General features: G+C 43.8%; 1 protein-coding gene across 1 annotated transcript in view; it reads right to left on the bottom strand.

Moving 5' to 3' along the window:
• The window catches only part of lamb4 (laminin, beta 4), a 146,301-nt gene that overhangs the window by 95,856 nt on the left and 27,075 nt on the right, over positions 1–23,370 (bottom strand). Inside the window, 6 exon segments of the mRNA XM_030731998.1 lie at positions 1,542–1,662; positions 2,133–2,347; positions 3,008–3,071; positions 3,303–3,491; positions 16,879–16,952; positions 18,024–18,159. Of these exon segments, the coding sequence (XP_030587858.1) occupies positions 1,542–1,662; positions 2,133–2,347; positions 3,008–3,071; positions 3,303–3,491; positions 16,879–16,952; positions 18,024–18,159 (799 nt within the window).

Raw genomic sequence — 23,370 nt, 5'->3', positions numbered from 1 at the left:
ACTTCAGTTTGTTTTCCAGTCCTTACCTTTAATTCTAACCTCTCTTCTTCCTCTCCTGTCCTCTTTCTCCATCTCTGAGTGAACTTCTCTCTCTTTGCTCTCCCTGACATGCAGCAGCTCTTCTTTTAGCTAGCAGACACACTGTGTGACAAACTGCACACACTTTGTGTGTTTGCTGATATTTGTTGAGCATTTAGAAACGTTGCATTTACCTGCCACACGTTACTCCCTTCATGCTCGTTCCTCTTCAGTAGCGCTAGCTAAGCTGTTTATGTGCCGCAGCGCAACTTACGGACTCGGTCCGGCCCGATTATAGCGCTATAAATGATACATTAATTATATGGGTTTGCGTATTTAATCTCTTTGTACGAGATAAGCCCCGATGATGGAGGATACGCAGTACGATTGTCTCTTATATGTTATTATTCCTCCATTTAGGCTCAGATCGCTTTATGTTTGAAGGCGCACTGACCGGAAACGCAAACTTCTCTCTGACGTTAAAAGTAACGAGTCTGTTTGAAAATGTAAGAAGTAGAAAGTACAGATACTTGCGTAAAAATGTAGGGAGTAAAAGTAAAAAGTAGTCAGAAAAATAAATACTTAAGTAAAGTACAGATACCTGAAAAATCTACTTAAGTACAGTAACGAAGTATTTGTACTTCGTTACTTCCCACCTCTGACAATATCTTATAATAACTTATAATATAAAGCATCTTGAGGCAACTATTTCTGTCATTTAGCACTGTGTAAATAAAATTGAATTGAAACCAAATTTAATATATGCAGGGATGACAGTAAAAATCCTTGAAACCTTGATAATCAAGTGTTATTAAAGTATTTAAACAAATCTACTTTGCTACCAATAATTTGATGCCATATAAAGTAACCTGATATCTAAAACATAACCCTCCCAAAGGGATTAATAGTTTAATCAAATTGAATCTAAAACACAGATTTGAGTGTGTAACAGAGAGTTAGGTAGTGACTTTGCTGATATAACTACCAAAACAAACAGACTAATTAAACTAAATTAAATAGAAATTACTAATCTGCAAGCATTTGATTTTAAATCAGTCTGACAGTTTCATCAAAATGACATTTTTCAGTCATTTGCACAGTAGCCTACAACCTGAAAAATATTTTTGATGGGTGCCAGGTTAGCTCAGTGGGCGAGCAGGCAACCATGTACACCACGTGGTTGTGGTGCAGGCGACCTGGGTTTGCATCTGACCTGTGGCCCCCTGTTACATGTCTTCCCCTATTTCTCTCCCCACTTTCCTCTCTCTTCACTGTATACTAGCTAATACAGACCAAAAAATAATATATATTTTTTTATTTTGATGACTCAGATGTTTCCAACAATCTGTGATTATCATCATCTAATCCCATCCACGCTGTCAGGGATAACATGAAAAAAATGTGGTTGCTGTTCTTTACATATCAACTGTGGGAAGAAGTTTATTTTGCCTGGTTGTTTGTTTGTTTGTTTTTTAATATATAAAACATGAAAAAGTGACCAATTTAATTTCAGATTGATTTACTTCTGCAGATGTTTGCTGCCTTCTCTCCTCCAGGCCTCCAGGGGGAGTCGTGGTGAAAGTCCTGACATCTCTCACAGTTTTCTCCAGCTGTATTGTGCTGACAAACACATTGTCCATGAACCTGAAAGCAGAAAACATCTTTATCTGCAGTTTCAGGTGTGTGTGGTCAGATGCTAGGGGAAGATAGAATGCACACACATCAGATTTAGACTCATCTGTTTAAAAATATCCAACCATTATTTTAGGACTCCATCTGTTTCCCCCTGCTGGCCTGAACATCAGTTTTACCTAAAGGACACTGATTTGTGGATGACGAAAATCAGAGATCACATCATCACCCCTGGAACTACCTGATGCCTTTTTCTACCTCCTGAGCCGTAGCCCCAAGCACAGATGGTCTGTTGGCTGCACTAATCTATAAATGATTTTTTTTTTTCTTAATCATTAATGTCTTTATACTGAACATAAAAGTTCTTAGTTCACCTCTCAAACTTGTTAAAAACAAACAGTGAATTAAGATTGATTAAATCACCTGAAATAAAATGTTAATCACAGCAGGATGCATAAACACAGACTGGTTCTGGTCCATACCATGCCAGGCTGGATGAAAACGTCCCCCCGCCCTCCATCCACAGGCACACACTGCCTGGCATGTCCATTACAGAAGCAGCTTCCTTGAACCACCATGTTGTAAACAGAATAGTAATATTTATCCTGAAGGTTCCTGCTACTTCGACTCAGCAGCGTGTCGCCGAGTGTGAAGAGGCGAGTGAAGTTCACCCGAATGTTTGTCAAAGTGATCAGATCTGAGGATGATGGTCAGAAGGATATACAGTTTTACATGTTTGGTTTTTTTTATGTTCCATCTCATAAACTCATTAAAGGTTTCAGATTTTGTTCCTCTGCTATACATATTTGTTAGTGTTTATCTGTGAAATATTTTTGTTTTACACTGAAAAATATGCAGAGAACATAATGATAAACTTACAGGAGGCTTGTTAGAGGTAAATCTGTCTTAGAACACCTGAGAGTTCAGGTTAATCCAAACCCATAACCCATTATCCATAGAACAAAGGGTCAAAGGTCTGTCTGTATTGTTAGACTAAAAGTTCCTCTGAAGTACAGTGGAGGCTCCAGCAGTGAATCAGCCCCCATGGAGTCCCATGTTAAAATGTCCAAATTTACAGCAGAAATAAATATGTTTACAGCCTGATACAAAAACTGGTTTGGTCTCTATAGCTAATGGCTCCAGCGATAAAGGTAAAATTGAACAAATCAACAGGAGGCATCTACATGAGTTATCTGCGGTCCCTTAAAATGATTTTAGTTTGACTTTTCAGTTTAGTCATTTAGTCATTTACATGTGGTTATCTGCAGGGTTAAAGCTGTAGGAGAACAAATTGACCCAAAGCATACATACTTTTAAACAGTGTGAGAGCCAATTAGTTTATGTTAGAAAATCTCACCTTGGATGTTTTGTGCATAAGGGTTTTCTATTTTCAAGACAGGATCAAGGGCTTTCAGCACCAACTAGAGGACAAACATAATAAAACACACAGATACAAACATCTTTTCTTAAACAAAACCAGTAAGAAAGAACTATAATTAATGCTTTGCTGTTACATAATTTCATCATTTGTGTGAACCATGTGTGAAATCTTGTCTTAATGTATGAATAATCATGATAAAGTCCAGAATGAACGACATCCAGTGGAGCTGTAGAAAAAAAGGTAATTTTCATGGAGTAACTGAATTTGCTACCTCTCCATCTGTGGATAGTTCTGATCCAGAATATCTGCTGTCACAGACAATGTCATCGATGCTCCTGGCTGGCTCAGCAGACACCAAAGGGAAATAAAGTGAGCAATCTTTTGCAAAGTACCGGAAAACTTTCCAGCTTCGTCCAAAATCCTTTGATCGTTCCACCAACATGGCTGCTGGCCGAAAACTCTGCACAGAGAGGTTAGTTAAGACTCATTACCTATATTTTAATATTTTGTTAGGTAAAAGCTAAAGGTTTAGATTATTTTCTCTGCATGCTGATATTAAGCTTTCTGACTATTGAAGAAACTGAAAACTCTTTTATTTCATCCTTCAGTTAGTCGAATGAATTCATACAAGCTCCATACTATCCAACCAGCCTCCTGATGATGTTAAAATGAGCTTTATAAAAATAAAACACTCTTGTTTCCCTCTCTCTAAGTAATTGTGGGGAGTCTGGACTGAGGGTATAAGAACAGAACACTGATTTTAAAGCCCTTGAGGCAAATTTGTGATGTTGCACATTTTAAATTGATTTGGCTTGGCTTGCCTGCATTTTCCACCTCTCTACAAGATTGGATTAGATTAGGTTAGATTAGACTACACCTCAGTGTTGATGTTAAAATGAATGAAAACAGTCAAAGCCAGTTTTATCTGTTTAAGAATTTTACCAAAATTAGGAAAGACATCCCTGGGCATACTGATGTTGTATTTTTAGCAGTCCAAATGAAATGGTAGTTGTGAGCTGTGGTACTGAGATTTGAAGGTTCAGGTTAAAGACTATCCTAAGAAAAACACCTAAGACACAGAAAAATCCTGCCACCTCATCAGTCAGCTTTCAAAATAAGCTATTTGGTCTTAATGATAGCCAAACATTTGGAGGGAAGAAAGCCCACAAACTGTTTAGCACTGTAGTTAATTATTCTACTTTGTGTGAAGTTTTCAGAGTGGGTCTCCCTGAGTCTTTATCTTAACACTAAAAACCTGTAATGACATTTGAAACATGAAAGACAAAAGGAATTATTTCAGAGGTTCAGGTTGGATCTACAGTTGTGGTCAAAAGTTTACACTCTTCATGGATATGAATGTTATGGTAAGTTTGGTCTTTTATTGGTCTTTTTACTGAACTGCTCTTTTTCCAGGGTGGAATGACTGTACAACATACATCTTTAATGACTTTTAAAGTCATATGAAAAAGAAAGTCCTGTGAGAGCTTTCCTTTTTATGTGACTGTAAACCAAATCCACCCTGTGATTAAATGATTTTTTTTTTTATTTTATTATGTATTGTATTTTATTAATTATTTTACTATTCATACTTTTATTATTTATTGTTGGAGGCACCTGGAAGAATTGCATTTTAAATTTCCCTGTGCAACTTGTGGGTACAATGTTTTAATCTTCTAATAGCATAATGTTTTATTAAAGAGATTAGAGCATGCTATAGGTATTAAAGGTACTGCACTGCAGTGGTTTAAATCATATTTATCTAATAGACTCCAATTTGTTCATGTAACTGCGGAGTCTTCTTCACACACTAGTCAAGTCAAGTCACATTTATTTATATAGCACATTTAAAAACAACAAAGGTTGACCAAAGTGCTGCACAGAGATAAACAGGGTAAAAAGGCAATAATAAATTAGTTAATAATTAAAAACAACACAATCAGAAGTCAGCAATCATCTAATAGGATGTTACATTGCAGCCAAATGCTAAGGAAAACAGATGTGTCTTTAATAAGGATTTAAACGAGTCTATCGTCTGGGCTGAGCGAATATGGAAAGGAAGATTATTCCAAAGGCTTGGTGCTGCAAACGCTCGATCACCTCTCAGTTTCAGCCTAGTTTTTGGTTTTTGTAAGAGTAGTTGATTAGATGACCTCAGAGCCCTTAGAGGCGTGTGTTCATGGAGTAGCTCGGACAGATACGAAGGTGCTAGTCCATTTAGAGCTTTAAAAGTGAGCAATAAAATCTTAAAATCTATTCTAAATTGGACAGGAAGCCAATGAAGGGATGATAAAACCGGGGTAATATGTTCATGTTTTGTTGTACCAGTTAAAAGACGAGCTGCTGCATTTTGGACCATTTGCAGGTGGCGCGCCGATAACTGATCTATGCCATAGTACAAGGAGTTACAGTAGTCCCAGCATGAAGTGACAAAAGCATGAATGACTTTGTCCAGGTCCTTATGCGGAAGATAGGGTTTTACTTTAGCTATGACTCAGAGCTGATAAAAACTACTTTTAGTGACAGCACTTATTTGTTTTTCCATTTTAAAACAGTCATCAAAAATAACACCCAGATTTTTCACTGCATCACGGTAGTGAGGAGCTAACTGACTTGGAATGCCGGAGGACTTATTTACAGGATCAAGTTTACCAAAAAATATAACCTCGGTCTTGTTATCATTTAAATTCAAAAAGTTGTTTTCCATCCAGGATTTAATGTCACTGAGACAGCTCATCAAGGGCTCCCATGGATCTCTGCTGTTCAACCTGATGGGCATATACACCTGGATATCATCGGCAAAGCAATGAAAGGAAATATTATACTTCCTAAAAATAGCTCCCAGAGGTAACATACAGAGAAAAAAGAATTGGAACCAGGTCAGAGCGGTGCATTTGATTCCAATTTCAAGATCCAGACGTGATAGAAGGATCTTGTGGTCCACTGTGTCAAAGGCAGCTGACAAGTCTAAAAGCACTAAAATTGCAGGACTACCAGAGTCAACTGCTAAAAGCAAATCATTAAAAACTCTCAAAAGTGCAGTCTCTGTGCTGTGACGTGATCTAAAACCAGACTGGAACTTTTCCCATATGTCATGAAGGCTTAAAAATACCTGAAGTTGCTTAAAAACAACTTTTTCAAGGATCTTAGATAAAAATGGTTATTTAGATATCGGTCTGTAGTTTGCAAGAACAGTGGGGTTGAGATTTCTCTTTTTAATTAGAGGCTGTACAACAGCATGCTTAAAGGCAGATGGAACACAGAGAGAGCTATTAATCAAAGTGAGAATGGTTTGACTCACCGAATCAAAAGCCTCTTTAAGAAGGCGAGAAGGAGCACAGTCTGTGGGAGAATTTACAGGCCTCATATGGTGAACCATTTCTTTTAGCGTGGACAGACTGACAGGTTCATTAAGAAGGAAAGTTTTATTAGCTACGGATCTGGCGTTCAGCAGAACCATCCGAAGGACCAGATCCTTGTTCGCTGAGGCCGGCGCCGGGGCCTGCTCCAACAGGCGAAGATTTGCGTGGTTCACACCGCCTCTCCGATCACGCATACGACGCCAGGGCAAGGGACTCTGAGTTTCCAGGACACCAGGTGGGACAACTGGCCTGATCCAACGACACCCAAAATCCACAACCAGCCCGACAGTCTTGAGATGGAATAAACCACCATTCAAGTGGGATGAGCAGACAAATCCAGAAGCAGTGGCGGAGCTAGACTTTTTTCAAGGGGTGGCCAAAGGGTGAGCAAGGCTTTATCAGAGGGGTCCATATACAAATGATGAACGAAAGGAAACAAATATTTTCTCATACACACTCAAATTAAAATGGTTTATTTAACAAAGATTTGCCATGACCAAACAAGACGTTAAACGGCACTATGGAACAGTGAACATGTAAATGTAAACTCAGAGCCCAGAATATGACCAAAAACAAATTCTCAAAAATAAATAAATAAAACTGGCTCCAAACAGTAAACTGCAAGACAATACCACCAGAGCTGACCAGCATTACCCTGGTGGTATTTACAAAGGTTTGAGAAACACTGCTATGGTCAAATAAGCTTTGAATGGGAACAACATACTGCAAACTCAAAGCCAGGATACACTCAAGAGAGCATAATTCTCCGATTTTGGTGGGAAGAAGCAAAATCTTTTACAAAGTCATCCATGTTGAGGGTATGTGCCCTCCTTGACTCAACACTGAGAATGCCAAGGTGACTTAACCTGTCATCAGCCATAGTTGTTCTAAGGTGGTTTTTGATCAGTTTTAGAGCAGAAAAACTTCGCTCACAGGACGCAGTACTGACTGGGATAACAACTGAAATTTTACAAAGTCTAAACAGCTCATGAAAAACCTCTTTATAAGGTTCCAGGAACACAACAAAGTCAAGTAAAGTAGAGGGTCTCTCTAACCCACTTTTTTCTCTCCTCAGAAGAAGCCGTCTGGTTTGGTGAACCTCATGTTTAAGATCTTCTAGATCTGACTCAAATGTCTGTCCAAAGGCATACAGTGTTTCCTCTTTCAAGAATAATGGGCTTTTTGGGACTAGAGACTGAACCCCTAGCATTATCTCACAATTCTTCTGTGAAAAACGCCAGAAAAACGCCAGATACTTGACGTGAGACAGTCAAGTATCTGATAAAAGACACCTCTGTTAAAATCCTCATTACTTTGGTCACTGTGCCTCTGTCCTACAGTAGTCATTACCAGTGAGTCCAAAAACCTAGAACTGGCCTTAGGCTGTCTCTTGCTGAGTGGCAGGGTGCTGATTTTGCAGCGCTCTACTAGTTCTTGAGTGTCCCTCAGTAGTTCACCAAAGCAAGCTTCACTTCTGTAGCTTTTCTGTCTGTCAGGGAGCCAACTAAATCTACGGCTATTGATAAATCAAGATTGCTAGATTGAAGCATGCCAGACAGGATTTTGACATCCCCAAGCACTTTACAAAAAGTAACTAAAAGTGCTATAAACTGAAAATCAATCTGAGCCAAAAGACCCTTTGCTTCCACTTTTCTATCCCCACTGTTATTTTCAAGGGAAATATCTTGCAGAAGCCTCAAAACTGCTGGAAGCCTGTCTCTCAGATTGCGACATGCCAGGTAGCTACGTGCCCACCTAACATCTATTAGTCTCTGGAGCTCCCTCGGCTTCTCTTGTGGATACAGCTCTTTGTGGACAGCAAGCAGCTTGATGTGAACAGCAGAACCAGTTAGAAATTTATAAATATTCTGAGGAAGAGAAAAAAAGTCCTCAGCTTCAGGCACTGACTTTACCACATCAACAAGAACGAGATTCAAACAGTGTGCATTACAGTGTACATAAAATGCAAACTTGGCATCGTTTTGAATGCGTGCAGCAACACCTGAATGCTTCCCACTCATCACAGAGGCACCGTCATAACCCTGTCCTACAAGGTTGTTTCTGTAGTCCAGACCATGCTTCTCCAGACACCCCACTATCATTTTACCACACACATTTCAAGCAAGAGCTGGGAGATACAGCCTTGCTAAATGAATAAAATATTACAGGGCAGAATGTACACTAAAACATATTGTAGCGTCCCTCAAACAGACCACAGCGAAAGCTTGTGCCAGTTTACTTGCTGTTTATTTGGAACCAAACACAGGCTACTGTAGGCCGTAGCCAACGCCAAAACAACAGAACTGTTCCTAGGAACTACTGCAATGCTCATCAGCCGTCTCTCTCTCTCTCTCTCACGCGGGCCCCAGCCCACACTCCCACCCCCCATGCACTCAGCCAATCACCAGCATGTTCTCTTGTAGACTCTCTATCATAGGTAACTAGAATGATTGACAAGCTTTGCAGCCTCTAAGTCATTACACATTTAAGGACACTCAGTTAATCCTATTGCTGCAGTGTAAGAGTGCCTCTGCCTTAACTAAATAGGAATTCTGAACACTATAATGTTAACACATCAAGAACTTATAACTCAGACTGTTACACTACCCCGGCCCCTCAAAGTCCCTCGCCCACGAGGGGCAGATAAAGTCTCTCAGATGACCAGGCAGCCTGTGAAGTCTCCTAGGGCGAGAGCATCCAGAGGAAGGAGCAGGCAGGGATGGAGAAGGGCCCAGGCAACGAGGCAACAGGGCTGCATCAGAGGGGGCCACTGGCCCAGGAGACACAGGGCTCACGGAATGTGGGTTTGAAACAGGGGAATCAGGCGAGGCCACATTGTTGGTGGGAGGACCTGTAGACTCCGGGTCTGCCTGTGATCCACTAAGTTGCCCCAGGAAAGTAGCTGTGCCCTGATAGGGAGCCAGTCTGTCACGGTGTAGGGCAACCTTCCGTCCCCTTGGGGGTAATTGGACCCTGTACACCACCTCCCCTAAGCGCTCCAGAATCTTACAGGGCCCAATCCAATCACTGTCCAGTTTGGGGCACCTACCCTTCTTCCTCTGGGGACTATACACCCAGACCAATTCTCTAACATTGAAATGTCGGCCCCTGGCGTGTATGTCATAGTTCCTCTTTTGCCTTGCCCCTGCACTCAACAGTTTCCCCCTTGCAAAGTCATGTGCAGACTCCATGCGATCCTGAAGCTTCCTTGCATACTCGGGTCCTGGTGGGACCCCAGCAGTGTCAGGGGGTCTGCCCATCATCATCTCTGCAGGAGTCCGAATCTCCCTGCCCAACATCAGTAGGGCAGGGGAACAAGAAGTGGAGTCTTGGGCTGCTGAGCGATAAGCCATGAGGACCAGGGGAATGTGAGCATCCCAGTCACGCTGGTGTTTAGCCGTTACTATCGCTAGCTGCTCAGCCAGTGTGCGGTTAAATCTTTCAACGAGTCCATCACTCTGTGGATGGAGGGGTGTTGTACGGGTCTTATGAGAGCCCAATTTCTCACACATGGCCGCAAACACACGGGACTCAAAGTTCCTGCCCTGGTCCGTATGGATTGCTTCTGGTGCCCCGAACCTGCTAAACATCCCCTCCACCAGTGCATCCACAATGGTCTCAGCTTCCTGGTCAGGCAGGCTGTATGCCTCTGGCCACTTTGTGAAGTAGTCCATGGCTGTGAGGACATAGCGGTTTCCGCTCTCTGTACGGGGAAAAGGACCCAGGACATCAATTCCCACCCTCTCCATGGGGTATCCCGCCGGAAACTGCTGGAGTTGGGCATGAGACCTGGCCACTGGGCCTTTTCGTGCTGTACAGCTGTCGCAGCGGCGGCAGTAGTCCTCCACATCACGCCTATGCTGGCCCCAATAGAAACCCTGCTGGAGGCGGCGAAGCGTCTTGGTGACCCCAAAGTGGCCAGACCCTGGGGCCCCATGCATCGCCTGAAGCACTGTCCCCCGCAGTGTTCGTGGCACTACCAATTGCCACCTCGTTTCTCCTGTGGCCGGCTCTATCCAGCCCCTTTGCAGCATCCCATCGTTCCGCCGTAAAGCGTCAAACATGGACCAGAGTCCTTTTGTGGCCCGTGATAACATGGCAATCTTCTCCCACTGGGGTTTTTTCTGCTCCTCAACCCACTGGAGTACCGGGCTGATGTCAGCATCCTCCTCCTGTTGGCGCTTCCACTCTTCTGCATCCACAGCAACCAGCCCCCAACTGTAAGACTGTTCCCCCAAACCTGCCACTGCACACCTTACGTCAGGCTGCGATTGGTCCCTCTCCTGAACCTCCTTTCTCTCACAGTAGTGGCATCCATCTGGGTCACAGGGTCTGCGGGATAGTGCATCTGCATTTCCGTGGCGGCCCCCAGGTCTGTGTACCACCTCGAAATCATAAGCCTGCAGTTCCTCGATCCAGCGTGCTAGCTGTCCTTCTGGCTCTTTAAAAGACATAAGCCACTGCAAGGCAGCATGGTCGGTCCTGATGGTGAAATTGAGGCCCCCGAGGTAGTACTTAAAGTGCCGTATGGCGCAGACCACTGCAAGCAACTCCCTCCTGGTGACGCAGTAGCGGCGTTCAGCCTTACTGAAAATCCTGCTGTGGTAGGCAACCACTCTCTCTCCATCTGGTGTCACCTGGGCCAGCACAGCACCTAATCCAACACTGCTGGCATCAGTATCGAGGACAAAAGGCAGCGTGGGGTCAGGGGGAGAAAGCACCGGGGCCTCAACCAGAGCTTTCTGCAGTGAGGTGAAAGCTGCCTGGCATTCCGCTGTCCACTGGAAAGCCACACCTTTTTGGAGCAGGCGGAACAGTGGTGCGGCTATGCAGGAGAAGCCCCTCACAAACCTTCTATAGTAGGATGCCAAGCCCAGGAAGCTCTTTAAGTCCTGCACGGATCTGGGGGTGGGCCAGTCCCTCACAGCTTGGATCTTATCGTCCATGGTGCCAACCCCCCCGGCTCCCAGTTTGTGGCCCAGGAACGTGACTTCACGACGCACGAAGCAGCATTTCTGTGGGTGGAGTTTTAACCCTGCTGCTGCTACCCTCTCCAAAACCTGCCTAAGGGCCCCCAGGGCACCATGAAAGGAGGTACTGTGGACAAGAATGTCGTCAAGGTACACCACACACTCTCTGCGTGGGATACCAGTAAGCACCTTGTCCATGAGTCTCTCAAATGTGGCAGGGGCATTGCAGAGGCCAAAAGGAAGGACTTTAAACGGCCATAAGCCCCCACTGGTGATGAACGCAGTCTTTGGTTTGGCCTCAAGGGCAAGGGGTACCTGCCAATATCCACTGCGCAGGTCCAAGGATGAGAACCATGAAGATCCTGCCACCGTGTCCAGGGTTTCATCAATACGTGGAAGGGGATATGGGTCTTTTTTAGTCACTTTATTCAGTGGTCGGAAATCTATGCAGAACCGCCAATCATCCTTAGACTTCTTCGGAACCATAACAACTGGGGAGGCCCAAGAGCTGGTGGATGGTTCAATGAGCCCAGCCCGTTGCATCTCTTGCAGGGCCTTGTCTGCTGCAGCCTGTCTAGCCAAGGGGAGGCGTCTAGGCCTCATCCGAATGGGTTGTGCATCTCCAGTGTTGATGTCATGTTGAATGAGGTCAGTTCGGCCCACATCACCTTCTGAGAGGGAGAAGCAGTCTTTAAAGTCCAGTAAAAGCTGCCATAGAGCGCCCTGTTCACTGGCAGTCAGTCCATCACAGTTCTTCCTCCACACCTCCCTCACAACTGAAACTCTCACTTCCTGATCAGGTTGTTTAGCAGGGGGGAAAAATGAGCAGAGATTAATGTCGGCTACAGGTGAAGTCGGAGCAGCTGGATCGCTGGGGAAGGCAAGGCTGGGGGTCGCGTCCGGTGATGATTTGGCTGTCAGCACAGTAATGGTATGGGCTGCTGGGCAGTCTGGTTGAGGTGGCCGCCGTGACATCTGGATAATGTGTCCGTCCGGGAAGGAGAGCGTTCCTCTATTGGTATCAATAACACAGTCCAGTGCCCCAAGAATGTCCAGTCCCAGAATACAGTCCTCAAGGTTTGCTACCCACACCGAGCAGCGGACTGACTTCCTCCCAACACCCAGGGTTAACAATGCCTCCCCCAACATGGGGGCCCGCTCCCCTGTTACTGTCTGGAGCTTCACTGTAGTAGGAAGGACAGTTGTTCCATTTCTGACAACATCAGGTCTCACCAGGGTCGCTGAAGACCCTGTGTCCACTAGGGCTGAGCAGCATAGTCCATCAACCTCAACTGGGGCATACCAGCAGTTCCCAACCCAAGTCCGGCCTAATGAAACAAGCTGCTCTGACAGCCCATCGCTAGCCCCAGCGGATTGTCGCCCGTAGTCCACATACTGAGCTGTTCCTCCATGCACGGAGGACCGGGACACAGCTCCAGGGTCCCGCATTGTCCCGGTTATGCGGACCCTTCCCCATTTCCCTGGTCCCTGGGGGTGCGGGGGCAGTCTCGGGCTAGGTGGCCCGGCTGTCCGCATCCCCAGCAGACCCCAGGCCGCCTCCTCGACCGTTGTTCTTTCTGTAGTGTGACAGCCCTCACCAGCTGGGTCAGTTCCTCTGCCCACGCAGGTTTAGCAGTGCCTGGCCCCATCCCGCTCGTGGTTCCCGCAGGTGATGGTCTTCCCAGTTCGGTTAGGGAATTATTGCTCCCAGCACACAACAGCTCCCTCTCCATGGCTAGTTCCAGGGCCTCTTGGAGAGACCTGGGATGAGCCAACAGTGTCTGGGTTCGCAGGTGGTCCGGCTGCAGAGCTTGGAGGAAGTGGTCCCGGGCTAGTTCGCACTGAATGGCAGGGGGCATATGGGCATAGGTCCGGTGAACCAGTCCCTCGATATCATTAGCCAGGTCTCGAATTTGCTCTCCTGGCTGCCGTCGCCGGCTGCACAGTTCAGAGCGGAGCAAGCTTGGAGTGGAGCACGAACCAAACCGCCTCTTCAAAGCCCCGACCAGAGCCTCGTAATCACTCCTATCCTCTGGGCTCAACAGCAACAGGCTTGACAGGGCATCACCAGTAAGGCACATAGCTAACTGGAGGGCTTTCTCTTCAGTGGACCACCTCCCAGCCCGCGCCAACAATTCAAACTGTGCATGAAAGGCTTCCCAGTCGGCCTTGCCATCATACCTAGGGGTCTTCATAGAGGCGCAGAAGGGGTTCCCACGCGCATGCATGTCACTCTCAGTACTCCCAACAGCTGTCCCACAGGCGGCACGTTGGACACCCGAGCGATTAGAGCATGAAAAGCCAGCTTCATTAGCCATATTGGCAGTCATTTGCCTCACCTGCTCTCTGTGCTCTGCAAACATCCAGTCCCCAGCTGAGCTGGAATGTCTGCGTGCATCTGTGTCAGTTTCACGCTTAATCTTGGAGCAGTCTACTGGAAGCATTGTTGTTACTAGCCACCAAGCTCTGCAGCCCACACAGTAAGAAAAAGGCGGGAAAAGGGAAAAAAAAATCCAAAGGCGAGCTTTCCGTTTACTTCTGACACCAGTTGTAGCGTCCCTCAAACAGACCACAGCGAAAGCTTGTGCCAGTTTACTTGCTGTTTATTTGGAACCAAACACAGGCTACTGTAGGCCGTAGCCAACGCCAAAACAACAGAACTGTTCCTAGGAACTACTGCAATGCTCATCAGCCGTCTCTCTCTCTCTCTCTCACGCGGGCCCCAGCCCACACTCCCACCCCCCATGCACTCAGCCAATCACCAGCATGTTCTCTTGTAGACTCTCTATCATAGGTAACTAGAATGATTGACAAGCTTTGCAGCCTCTAAGTCATTACACATTTAAGGACACTCAGTTAATCCTATTGCTGCAGTGTAAGAGTGCCTCTGCCTTAACTAAATAGGAATTCTGAACACTATAATGTTAACACATCAAGAACTTATAACTCAGACTGTTACAATATGTTAAAAGAATCTGTCTAAAACACGATCTATCAGCACTAGCATGGCTAATTTAAATAATAAACGAGGCACTACTTTTTCTTTTTAGAAATGTATGACAAGTGCCACCTCTCATTAGCAAGGTAATACAGCGGTAAAATGTAAATACCTGCAAAACTCCTCAACGGTGTACTCTAAAGCCGCGGGTGTGTTTTGGATCAAGCAGGAACCACATGTCAGCTTAACCAATGAACAGCGTCAGTGAGCAGCATGTAGGCTGCTACTGCGTCGGGCTGCGTTCAGAGACAGTCGGAAATTACAGTTTTTCCTGGCAAATCTTTGCCGATCTCATAAGTATTATATTTTAAAATTACCATTTCCAGTGGGGTGGCAAGGGCTCTGTTGGGGGTGGCAAATGCCACCCCTGCCACCCCTCTGGCTCCGTCACTGTTCAGAAGCTTCTAAGCAACGTTTGGTCCGCGTCGACACACCTCCCCGTTTCCCTCGTCTCGTCCGGCGTTTGTTGGGGAGCGAAACGCCGGGCAGCCAACGCAATATCTCCGGTACATACAACAGGTATGGAGGAGGAGTCGTTGGGTTTATTTTTACACTATCTGCTGGTTCGAACTGGAGGTTTAGAAGTGACTGTAGATCGTAGGTGATCAAGGCTGAGATATTTGGGCAGACGACCACCAAAATTAGTACGATTGCAGACAACAAGTAGAACAGCTGACGGCAGGCTGTGCACAGTGGCGCCATCTTGGTTCAAATTTTGTGCAATAAAACTCGTAAGGTTAATTATGGAGTTCCACAGGGTTCTGTGCTAGGACCAATTCTATATACACTATACATATTTCCCTTAGGCAGTATTATTAGAAAGCATTGCATAGATTTTCATTTTTATGCAGATGATACTCAGCTTTACCTATCAATGAAGCCAGATGACACACATCAATTAGTGAAACTGCAGGAAGGTCTTAAAGAGATTAAGGCCTGGATGACCTCTAATTTCCTGCTTCTAAATTCAGATAAAACTGAAATTCTTGTGCTCGGCCCCACAAATCTTAGAAACATGGTGTCAAACCAGATAAAATCAGGCCCCATCTTATCTCAAAGACCTTATAGTGCCATATCACCCCAATATAGCTCTTTGCTCTCAGACTGCTGGCTTACTTGTGGTTGTAACTGACCTGATATTTTCTTTATCGTAAATTGATTAATAAGTGTTTGTTATTCTGCTGCAGCAGTAACGCCGCTAATGCTTTTATTGTGAAAGGCTCAGAACGACAAAGCCGTAAATCGATTGTCGCAAACTGCAACAGTAGCGCGAACTCCAGTGTACAGAGAGAAGGTGCGCTTCGTGGTTAAAGACGGAGAAAAGAATTTTTAGGAGTAATTTTAAGTTGTAAATGGTTCCTTAGCACCTGGTTGATGAGGGAACAAGGTTGGTATTTGCATTTTGTTGTCAATGCATATTTAGTTATGTTTCACAAAGCATACAGGTTGTTATTAAGTGTTGCAATTACGTTCGCACCCACTAGAGGGTGCTCATGTAAATTAGTTATGCTAAGGTTTACAAGCTTCAGTGTTGTGTTGTGTGGCATATCTTGTTTTGGTTTCATGGTACAGGAAATAATAGCAAGCAATGTTAAAAGGTTGTGATAATTTCAGGTAAAAGGTCAAAGGCAACATACTGTTTGAGTTATTAATGAATATTTATTTTGAATATTTTGTAGCTCTTACGGTGTGTTCACATGCAAGGCATTTCAATAAAAGGATCTTTTCTTTTCATTCACCTCTTTTTACTCTGTTTATACCTCACTCTGCATTTAATCATTAGTTATTATTAATCTCTCTCTCTTCCCCAGTGTGTCTTTTGTCCTGTCTCTCCCCTCACAGCAGATGACCCCCACTCCCTGAGCCTGGTTCTGCTGGAGGTTTCTTCCTGTTAAAAGGGAGTTTTTCCTTCCCACTATCACCAAGTGCTGCTCATAGGGGGTCATTTTGACTGTTGGGCTTTCTCTGTATAGTTGTAGGGTCTTTACCCACAATACAAAGTGCCTTGAGGCACTTTGTATTGTTTGTTGTGATTTGGCGCTATATAAATAAAATTTAATTTAATTTAATTCAAGAGCTTGTAGTACCTCCTTTAGAAGCAAAAGTTGCAGTAATGATTTTTCTGTGTGACTTCATCAGTCTCTGATGAAAAATTTTTGGACCACCTTTTTACAGTGTTGCTTCAGTTCATTAAGGTTTGCAACACTGATTTATGCACAGCTCTCTGAAGGTCCCACCACAGCATTTTAGTCAGGTTGAAGCCTAGACTGGGCCATTGCAGCACTTTTATTCCTTTTTTATTTTAAGCAATTCTGTTGAGATTTGCTGCTGTGCTTACGATAATTGTCCTGTTGCATCACCCAATTTCAGTCAAGCATAGAGTCTTGTGAAAACTTTATTTTTCATGACTGTAAAAAGTAACTTAGTAGAGCATTAGCCGTGTTCTTGCTTCAGAGGACCACCTGCAGTAGTAGTAATCCACCTGAAAGCATTAAATTCAGTGCATGTTTAGAGTTATACCTTGAAGGTAAGGACCAGGTGACTGAACTGGAACATAGTTTCTAGATCTAACTGGATGCTGACATGATGAACTCCTGCAGACAATGCAACACAAAAGCAGAGATACAGTATTACGGATGGTCTGTAATAACATATAGTACATTTTAATATTATGAAGTTTCCACAAACAGTAACAATTTCTTTTTCACCTATTTTCTCACTCACAGACCAGTAGGAGCACGGTTGCAAAGCTAAGTGCTTCCCTGCCCTCAGATGTCTAACCCAAAGACATTTGAGCATAAACTAGAAAAATTTTATAACTGTACAAAAGGCCCCATAGCTTATGTCTTCATATTTAGTTGTGGAGAGTTGAGATTTCCCACAGTCCTGTGTTCCTTGAAGTAGTCTCGCATTTTTACACCAGGCGAACTTTAGATCAGACAGATGCGAGCTGAGGATATTCTGTGCCAGTTACCGAGTTTTTGTTCATAAGAGAAGTGTGCGTTTATGACCGAAGTAAGTACATGTTATTAGAGATGGTTATATTCCTCTGTTTATAAGTTAAGTTTGTTAGTAGTGTGATCAGTATAAGCTAAGCAAATGGAGGCTAGCTCTCGTGCTATGCAGTCTGAGTTAGCTGTGTGCTACTTGTGTAGCTATGTTAGTCCCGGAGTAACAAACATATAGTTCATACTGTATTATTGGATGTTTATTGGTACACCTAATTGTGTTGAGTTATACTTATTTATTTCTCTGTGTTGCAGAACCACACATTCGCACACACCTTCATGTATAGATGTGGATCTTCACCTAGCCCAGTGTACTCAGAGCTAAGTCTGCACCTTGTAAGAACCAGGGCTAACTAATAAAGCCCATATGTGAAGCTGCACTCCTGTCTCCCTGGTTGCTGCCTTCTATGAGTGAAGTCAACTAGATTAGTCACATCAGTCAGCAGTTATCATCCTAGCCCTAAAGTAGTGTTCTGGCAGACACTCCAGGTTGAAGGTGGGATCCAAACACGTCCAGCACCTTACAGTCCACTGAGAGATAAGCTATCTCCCCTTCAATAAGTAATATATTGATTCCCATATTTAGTTTATAACATCTCTCAGTTCAAGTGTGTTTTTCTCCTCTTTCTGACAGTTTGTTGTTGCATTTAAACTTACCATTCTTGGACTGCCACCACTTTAGTTTTCTCTCAAGGTCAAAATTTGTGATGACATTCTCAATACGGTGGCTGGTTGGGTTGCTGTAGTGGTCATATGGTAGCCGAGAGTCACATGTGAAACATTTCTGCTCCCCCTGATGAATGAACACAGTCTTACTTGATCAATGATTACCACTGTATTTTTAATCAATAATATTATCTAGTTGATAACACTACGAATAAACAACATTAATTATTATTAGCATTAATTTACGTAAAACCTCATTAAGAGCATCTGATGCATTCCTTTATGGATGAGCCATGCATTAATTAATGTAATAACTAAAGTCAAGTCAAGTCAAGTCAAGTTTATTTATAAAGCACATTTAAAACAACGACGTTGACCAAAGTGCTGTACAAGATCTGTAACCCCAAGGACTATACTAAATAAAAATAAAAATATATAAATAAATAAATAAAATAATAAAATAAAAATAAATAAATAAAAACATTAAGAACAATAAATAACATAAGAAAATTAAAAATTAAAACGTTTAAAACAAGTACCATAAAATACCATAAAACAATCATCTAAAAGGAGGTAGCACTGCAGCCAAATGCCAAGGAAAAGAAATGTGTTTTTAATAGAGATTTAAATGTGTGTATCGTCTGAGCTGTGCGGATATGGAGAGGTAGATCGTTCCATAGCTTTGGTGCTGCTGCTGCAAAAGCTCGATCACCTCTCTGTTTTAGTCTAGTTTTAGGCCTCTGTAAGAGCAGCTGGTTCGATGACCTCAGAGCTCTTACAGGGGTGTGACAGTGAAGCAGCTCAGACAGATACAAAGGTGCCAGTCCGTTTAAGGCTTTAAAAGTAAGCAATAAAATCTTAAAATCGATTCTAAAACGGACAGGGAGCCAGTGAAGGGATGACAGGACTGGGGTAATGTGTTCATGCTTTTTTAAACCGGTTAAAAGACGAGCTGCCGCATTCTGGACTACCTGCAGGCGGCGCACAGATGATTGATCTATGCCAAAGTACAGAGAATTACAGTAGTCCAGGCGGGAAGTAATAAAAGCATGAATAACTTTTTCCAGGTCCTGCTGTGGGAGATAAGGTTTTACCTTGGCAATGACTCTGAGTTGGTAAAAACTGATTTTGGTAACAGCACTTACTTGCTTCTCCATTTTAAAACTACTATCTAAAATGACACCCAGATTTTTCACAGCATCACGACAGTGAGGAGCCAAATGACTCGGAGTGCCAGAGGAGTAGCTTGAGGGGTCAAATTTACCAAAGCATATGACCTCGGTTTTGCTTTCATTAAGATTTAGGAAATTGTTTCTCATCCAGGACTTGATGTCACTTAGACAGTTCAGCAGGGGTTCCCATGGATCTCTGCTGTTCAGTTTGATGGGCATATACACCTGGATGTCGTCAGCAAAACAGTGGAAACAAATATTATGTTTCCTAAAAATCGACCCTAGAGGCAACATATACAATGAGAAAAGAATTGGGCCCAGAATGGACCCCTGAGGCACTCAACAAGAAAGCTTTGCTGTGGTAGAAAAACAGTTTCCTAGATGGACAGAGAAACTTCTATCAGTAAGATAAGATCTGAACCAAGTCAGAACCGTGCCTTTAATGCCAATTTCATGTTCTAGGCGGGATAGAAGGATCTCGTGGTCCACAGTGTCAAAGGCAGCTGACAGATCTAGAAGTACTAAAACTGCAGGACTACCAGAGTCCACAGTTAAAAGCAGATCGTTAAAAACTCTTAAAAGAGCCGTCTCTGTGCTGTGACGCATTCTAAAACCTGACTGAAACTTTTCCCACATTCCATGTTCACTTAAAAATGCTTGAAGTTGCTTAAAAACAACTTTTTCAAGAACCTTGGATAAAAATGGTAATTTAGAAATTGGTCTGTAATTTGAAAGAACATCAGGGTCAAGGTTCTTCTTCTTGATTAGAGGCTGTACAACTGCATGTTTAAAGGCAGCTGGAACACAACCAGATGCAAGCGCACTGTTAATCAGAGCGAGGATAGTTGGTCCCACTGAATCAAAAGCCTCTTTAAAAAGGCGAGAGGGAACACAGTCTGTGGGAGAGTTTACAGGTCTCATATTATAATCACCTCCTTTAGTGTGGAGAGTGTGACAGGCTCAAACTGCTCAAAGACAGCTCTGCTGGGAGGAGGTGCAGATGAGTCTGTTTCAGGCTGAGGTGATGAAGGCCTGAGGGCAGAAATTTTTTCCACAAAAAATTTCTTAAAGTTTTCGCACAGTGCAGGACAGACCTTTGCTTGGTTCACATTACAGCGAGGATCAGCGAGTGAATTAAAAACACTAAAAAGAAAATGAGGCCTGTGACTGTTACTTGAAACAATGTTAGAGAAATAAGCAGACTTTGCATATTTTACTGCTTTCTGGTATTTCAATAAACAGTTACGCAGGATCTCTAAGGAGACATGGAGCTTATCCTTTTTCCACCTTCTCTCAGCGCGTCTGCACTCACGTCTGAGAGCGCGGGTTGTCTCATCCAGCCAGGGCTGGGAGGAAGGTTTGGTGCGTTTGGTTGTAAAAGGGGCAATACAGTCCAGTACAGCAGTGCAAGCAGATATAAAAGAGTTAGTGAAGTCCTCGGTATTCAGGCTCAAGCAAAAATCCAAATTGCTTAAGTCAGAGTTTTTAAAAGCAGCTGCAAAATCAGCAGCGCATGAAGAGTTAACCAAGCGCACAGGACGTGTAGAGGATACTCTATTTATCCCAGAGCTGGGGAGCGCTGCTGTAAATAAAACAGGAAAATGGTCCGATATACCACAGTCACGTATCCCTGTGATGCAGACTCTAAGTCCATAAGACAACACCAGATCCAGTGTGTGACCTTTTTCATGAGTGGGACCACACATGAGTTGTGTTAAGTTAAAAGAGTCAATAAGCGAGGCAAATTCTTTAACCAGTGGACCACTCTCACAACACACATGAATATTAAAGTCGCCAACAATTAAAATACGGTCATATTTTAGTATGAGACCCGTCAGCAAGTCAGCAAAGTCACCGATGAAGTCCTTCGTGCACTTCGGTGGTCGGTAAATCACCGCGCAGAGCACCGAGGGGGAAGAGTTTATCTCCAACAGCTGCAGTTCAAAGCTGGCGTACAGGTCTGCCGAGACCTGACGACAGCGAAAACTGCATTTAAATATTGAAGCAAGTCCTCCACCTTTTCCAGAGATCCGCGGGGAGCTGAAGAAAGAACAGCCGGGAGGTAAAAGTTCGGAAAAAGGTGCAGACTCACCAGCATGAAGCCACGTCTCAGTCACAAACATAAAATCCAACTGCTGTGCGATGAAAAAGTCATTGAGAAGGAAAGTTTTGTTGGCTAACGATCTAGCATTTAGTAGGGCCATTCGGATGTCCAGATCCTTGTTAGCTGAGGCCGGGGCCCGCTTCAACAGGCGAAGGTTAGCATGGTTTACGCCGCCTCCACGATCCCGCATCCTGCGCCAGGACGAGGGACGCCGAGTCTCCAGGATGACAGGTGGGACAATCGGCCTGATCCAGCGACGCCCGAAATCCACAGGCAGCCCAACAGCCTTGAGGCGGCAAAGACCACCATCCAGGGGGTAATGAACAGACAAACCTAGGAGTCTCAGGTAAGTTTTGACCCGCACCGCGATACCTCCACGCTTTCCGCGTCTCCTCTGGCGTTTGTTGGGGACCGGAGCACTGGGCAGCCGGCGCAAATTCTCAGGTACATCCGATAGGTGTGGAGGAAAAATCGTTGAGCCAGGTTTTGGATCTCTCTGACCAACACAGAGGTGAGTAGATCTCTTTAAACCACAGATAATACAAATTTTCCCATAATTTTCATCTAAACTAAATATTTTCTTTTAGCCCGTGGCATGCAGGGACATCAGGGACACAAGAGTCAACCACTGCATGCCAAAGTACCCTTGGGCAAGATACTGAAAGTTGCTCTCCGATGCAAGCGTTGGAGTGTGAATGTGTGTGAATGTTAGTAGGGATGCGCCAATCCGATATTCAGTATCAGTATCGGTCTGATCCTGGCCTAAATTACTGGATCGGATATCGGAAAGAAATAAAATATGCAGTCCGATCTGACTCACATGAGCTGCATTACAGTTCTCTGTCGTCATCTTCTTCTTGTCAGTCTGCGGTTGACCAAACCAGCTTAGAGCTGCATTACCGCCACCTACTGGAATGGAGTGGGGATCAGGAGTTAGAAAAAACCCTCCTCAGATTCTATAAAGTTCTCCGTCGCTGCGGCAGACTCCCTTTGACAATGAGCGATCATCGCTGACATGTTTTCCACGCCCCCACTGCTCTCTGTTGAGTTTGTGTGTTGTGCTCGCTGTGCTGAGAATTTCAGCTATTTTTTCTCTACTTCAGCTCCCAGACATACTGATAGCGAGCGCCGCTACTAGCATAGGTGACCGTCCGGTACCGGAAGGACCCCTTCCCCTTCAAGATATTTTTGATACTTTAATCCCTGATTAGTGACTAAATATGGACCTGCAGTAGAAATGTATTTAGGAGAATGCTTGTGAATATAAAGCATTACAAGATTACGCTCACACAGCCCCCAGTTTTTCAACAAAAACACTGATAACAACAACAGCAGTCAGCTGTTTTACATGCAGACTGTCTGCACAAGCACAAAGAGGTGGAGCCGGTGAGCTCAGATGGAGTGGATGAAATGTTTTTCTAGCGTCTAGATGAAGCTTTTCCCCCTGTAACCTCCATTAAACCTTTACTGGGAAACAGCTGGAGGTCCTTCATCAACCACCTGACCAGTAAGTGAAGAAAAGAGAACTTTGTAGCTGCTCCATCCACCCTGTTTGTTTCAAAAAGAGAAAAACTGCAGTACGGAAGTTTAAATATGGAGATGAACTGTTAATATTCGGGTAATGGGTGGAATAATCAATAGAATACTCGATTGCTAAAATAATCAATAGTTGCAGGCCAAATGAAATTTGCAGCATACCATAAGCTGCAAATATATATATATGTGTGTATATATATATATGTGTGTATATATATATATATATATATATATATATATGTGTGTGTGTATATATATATATATATATATATATGTGTGTGTGTATATATATATATATATGTGTGTGTGTGTGTATATATATATATATATATATATATATGTGTATATATGTTTTTGTCATAGTACCGGCAAGAATTTAAAACTACTTTCACCCCTGTAAATATTAGGGATGGCACGATACCACTTTTTTATGTCCGATACCGATACCAATATTTTACATTTTGATATCGGCCAATACCGATATAAGGGGTTCTTCCGGTACCGGACGGTCACCTGTGCTAATAGC

Source organism: Archocentrus centrarchus, chromosome 6 (assembly GCF_007364275.1).
Source record: "Archocentrus centrarchus isolate MPI-CPG fArcCen1 chromosome 6, fArcCen1, whole genome shotgun sequence".
Classification (NCBI taxonomy): Eukaryota; Metazoa; Chordata; class Actinopteri; order Cichliformes; family Cichlidae; genus Archocentrus; species Archocentrus centrarchus.
Note: the sequence above shows the minus strand (reverse complement) of the source record. Positions and strands in the feature narration are given on the sequence as shown.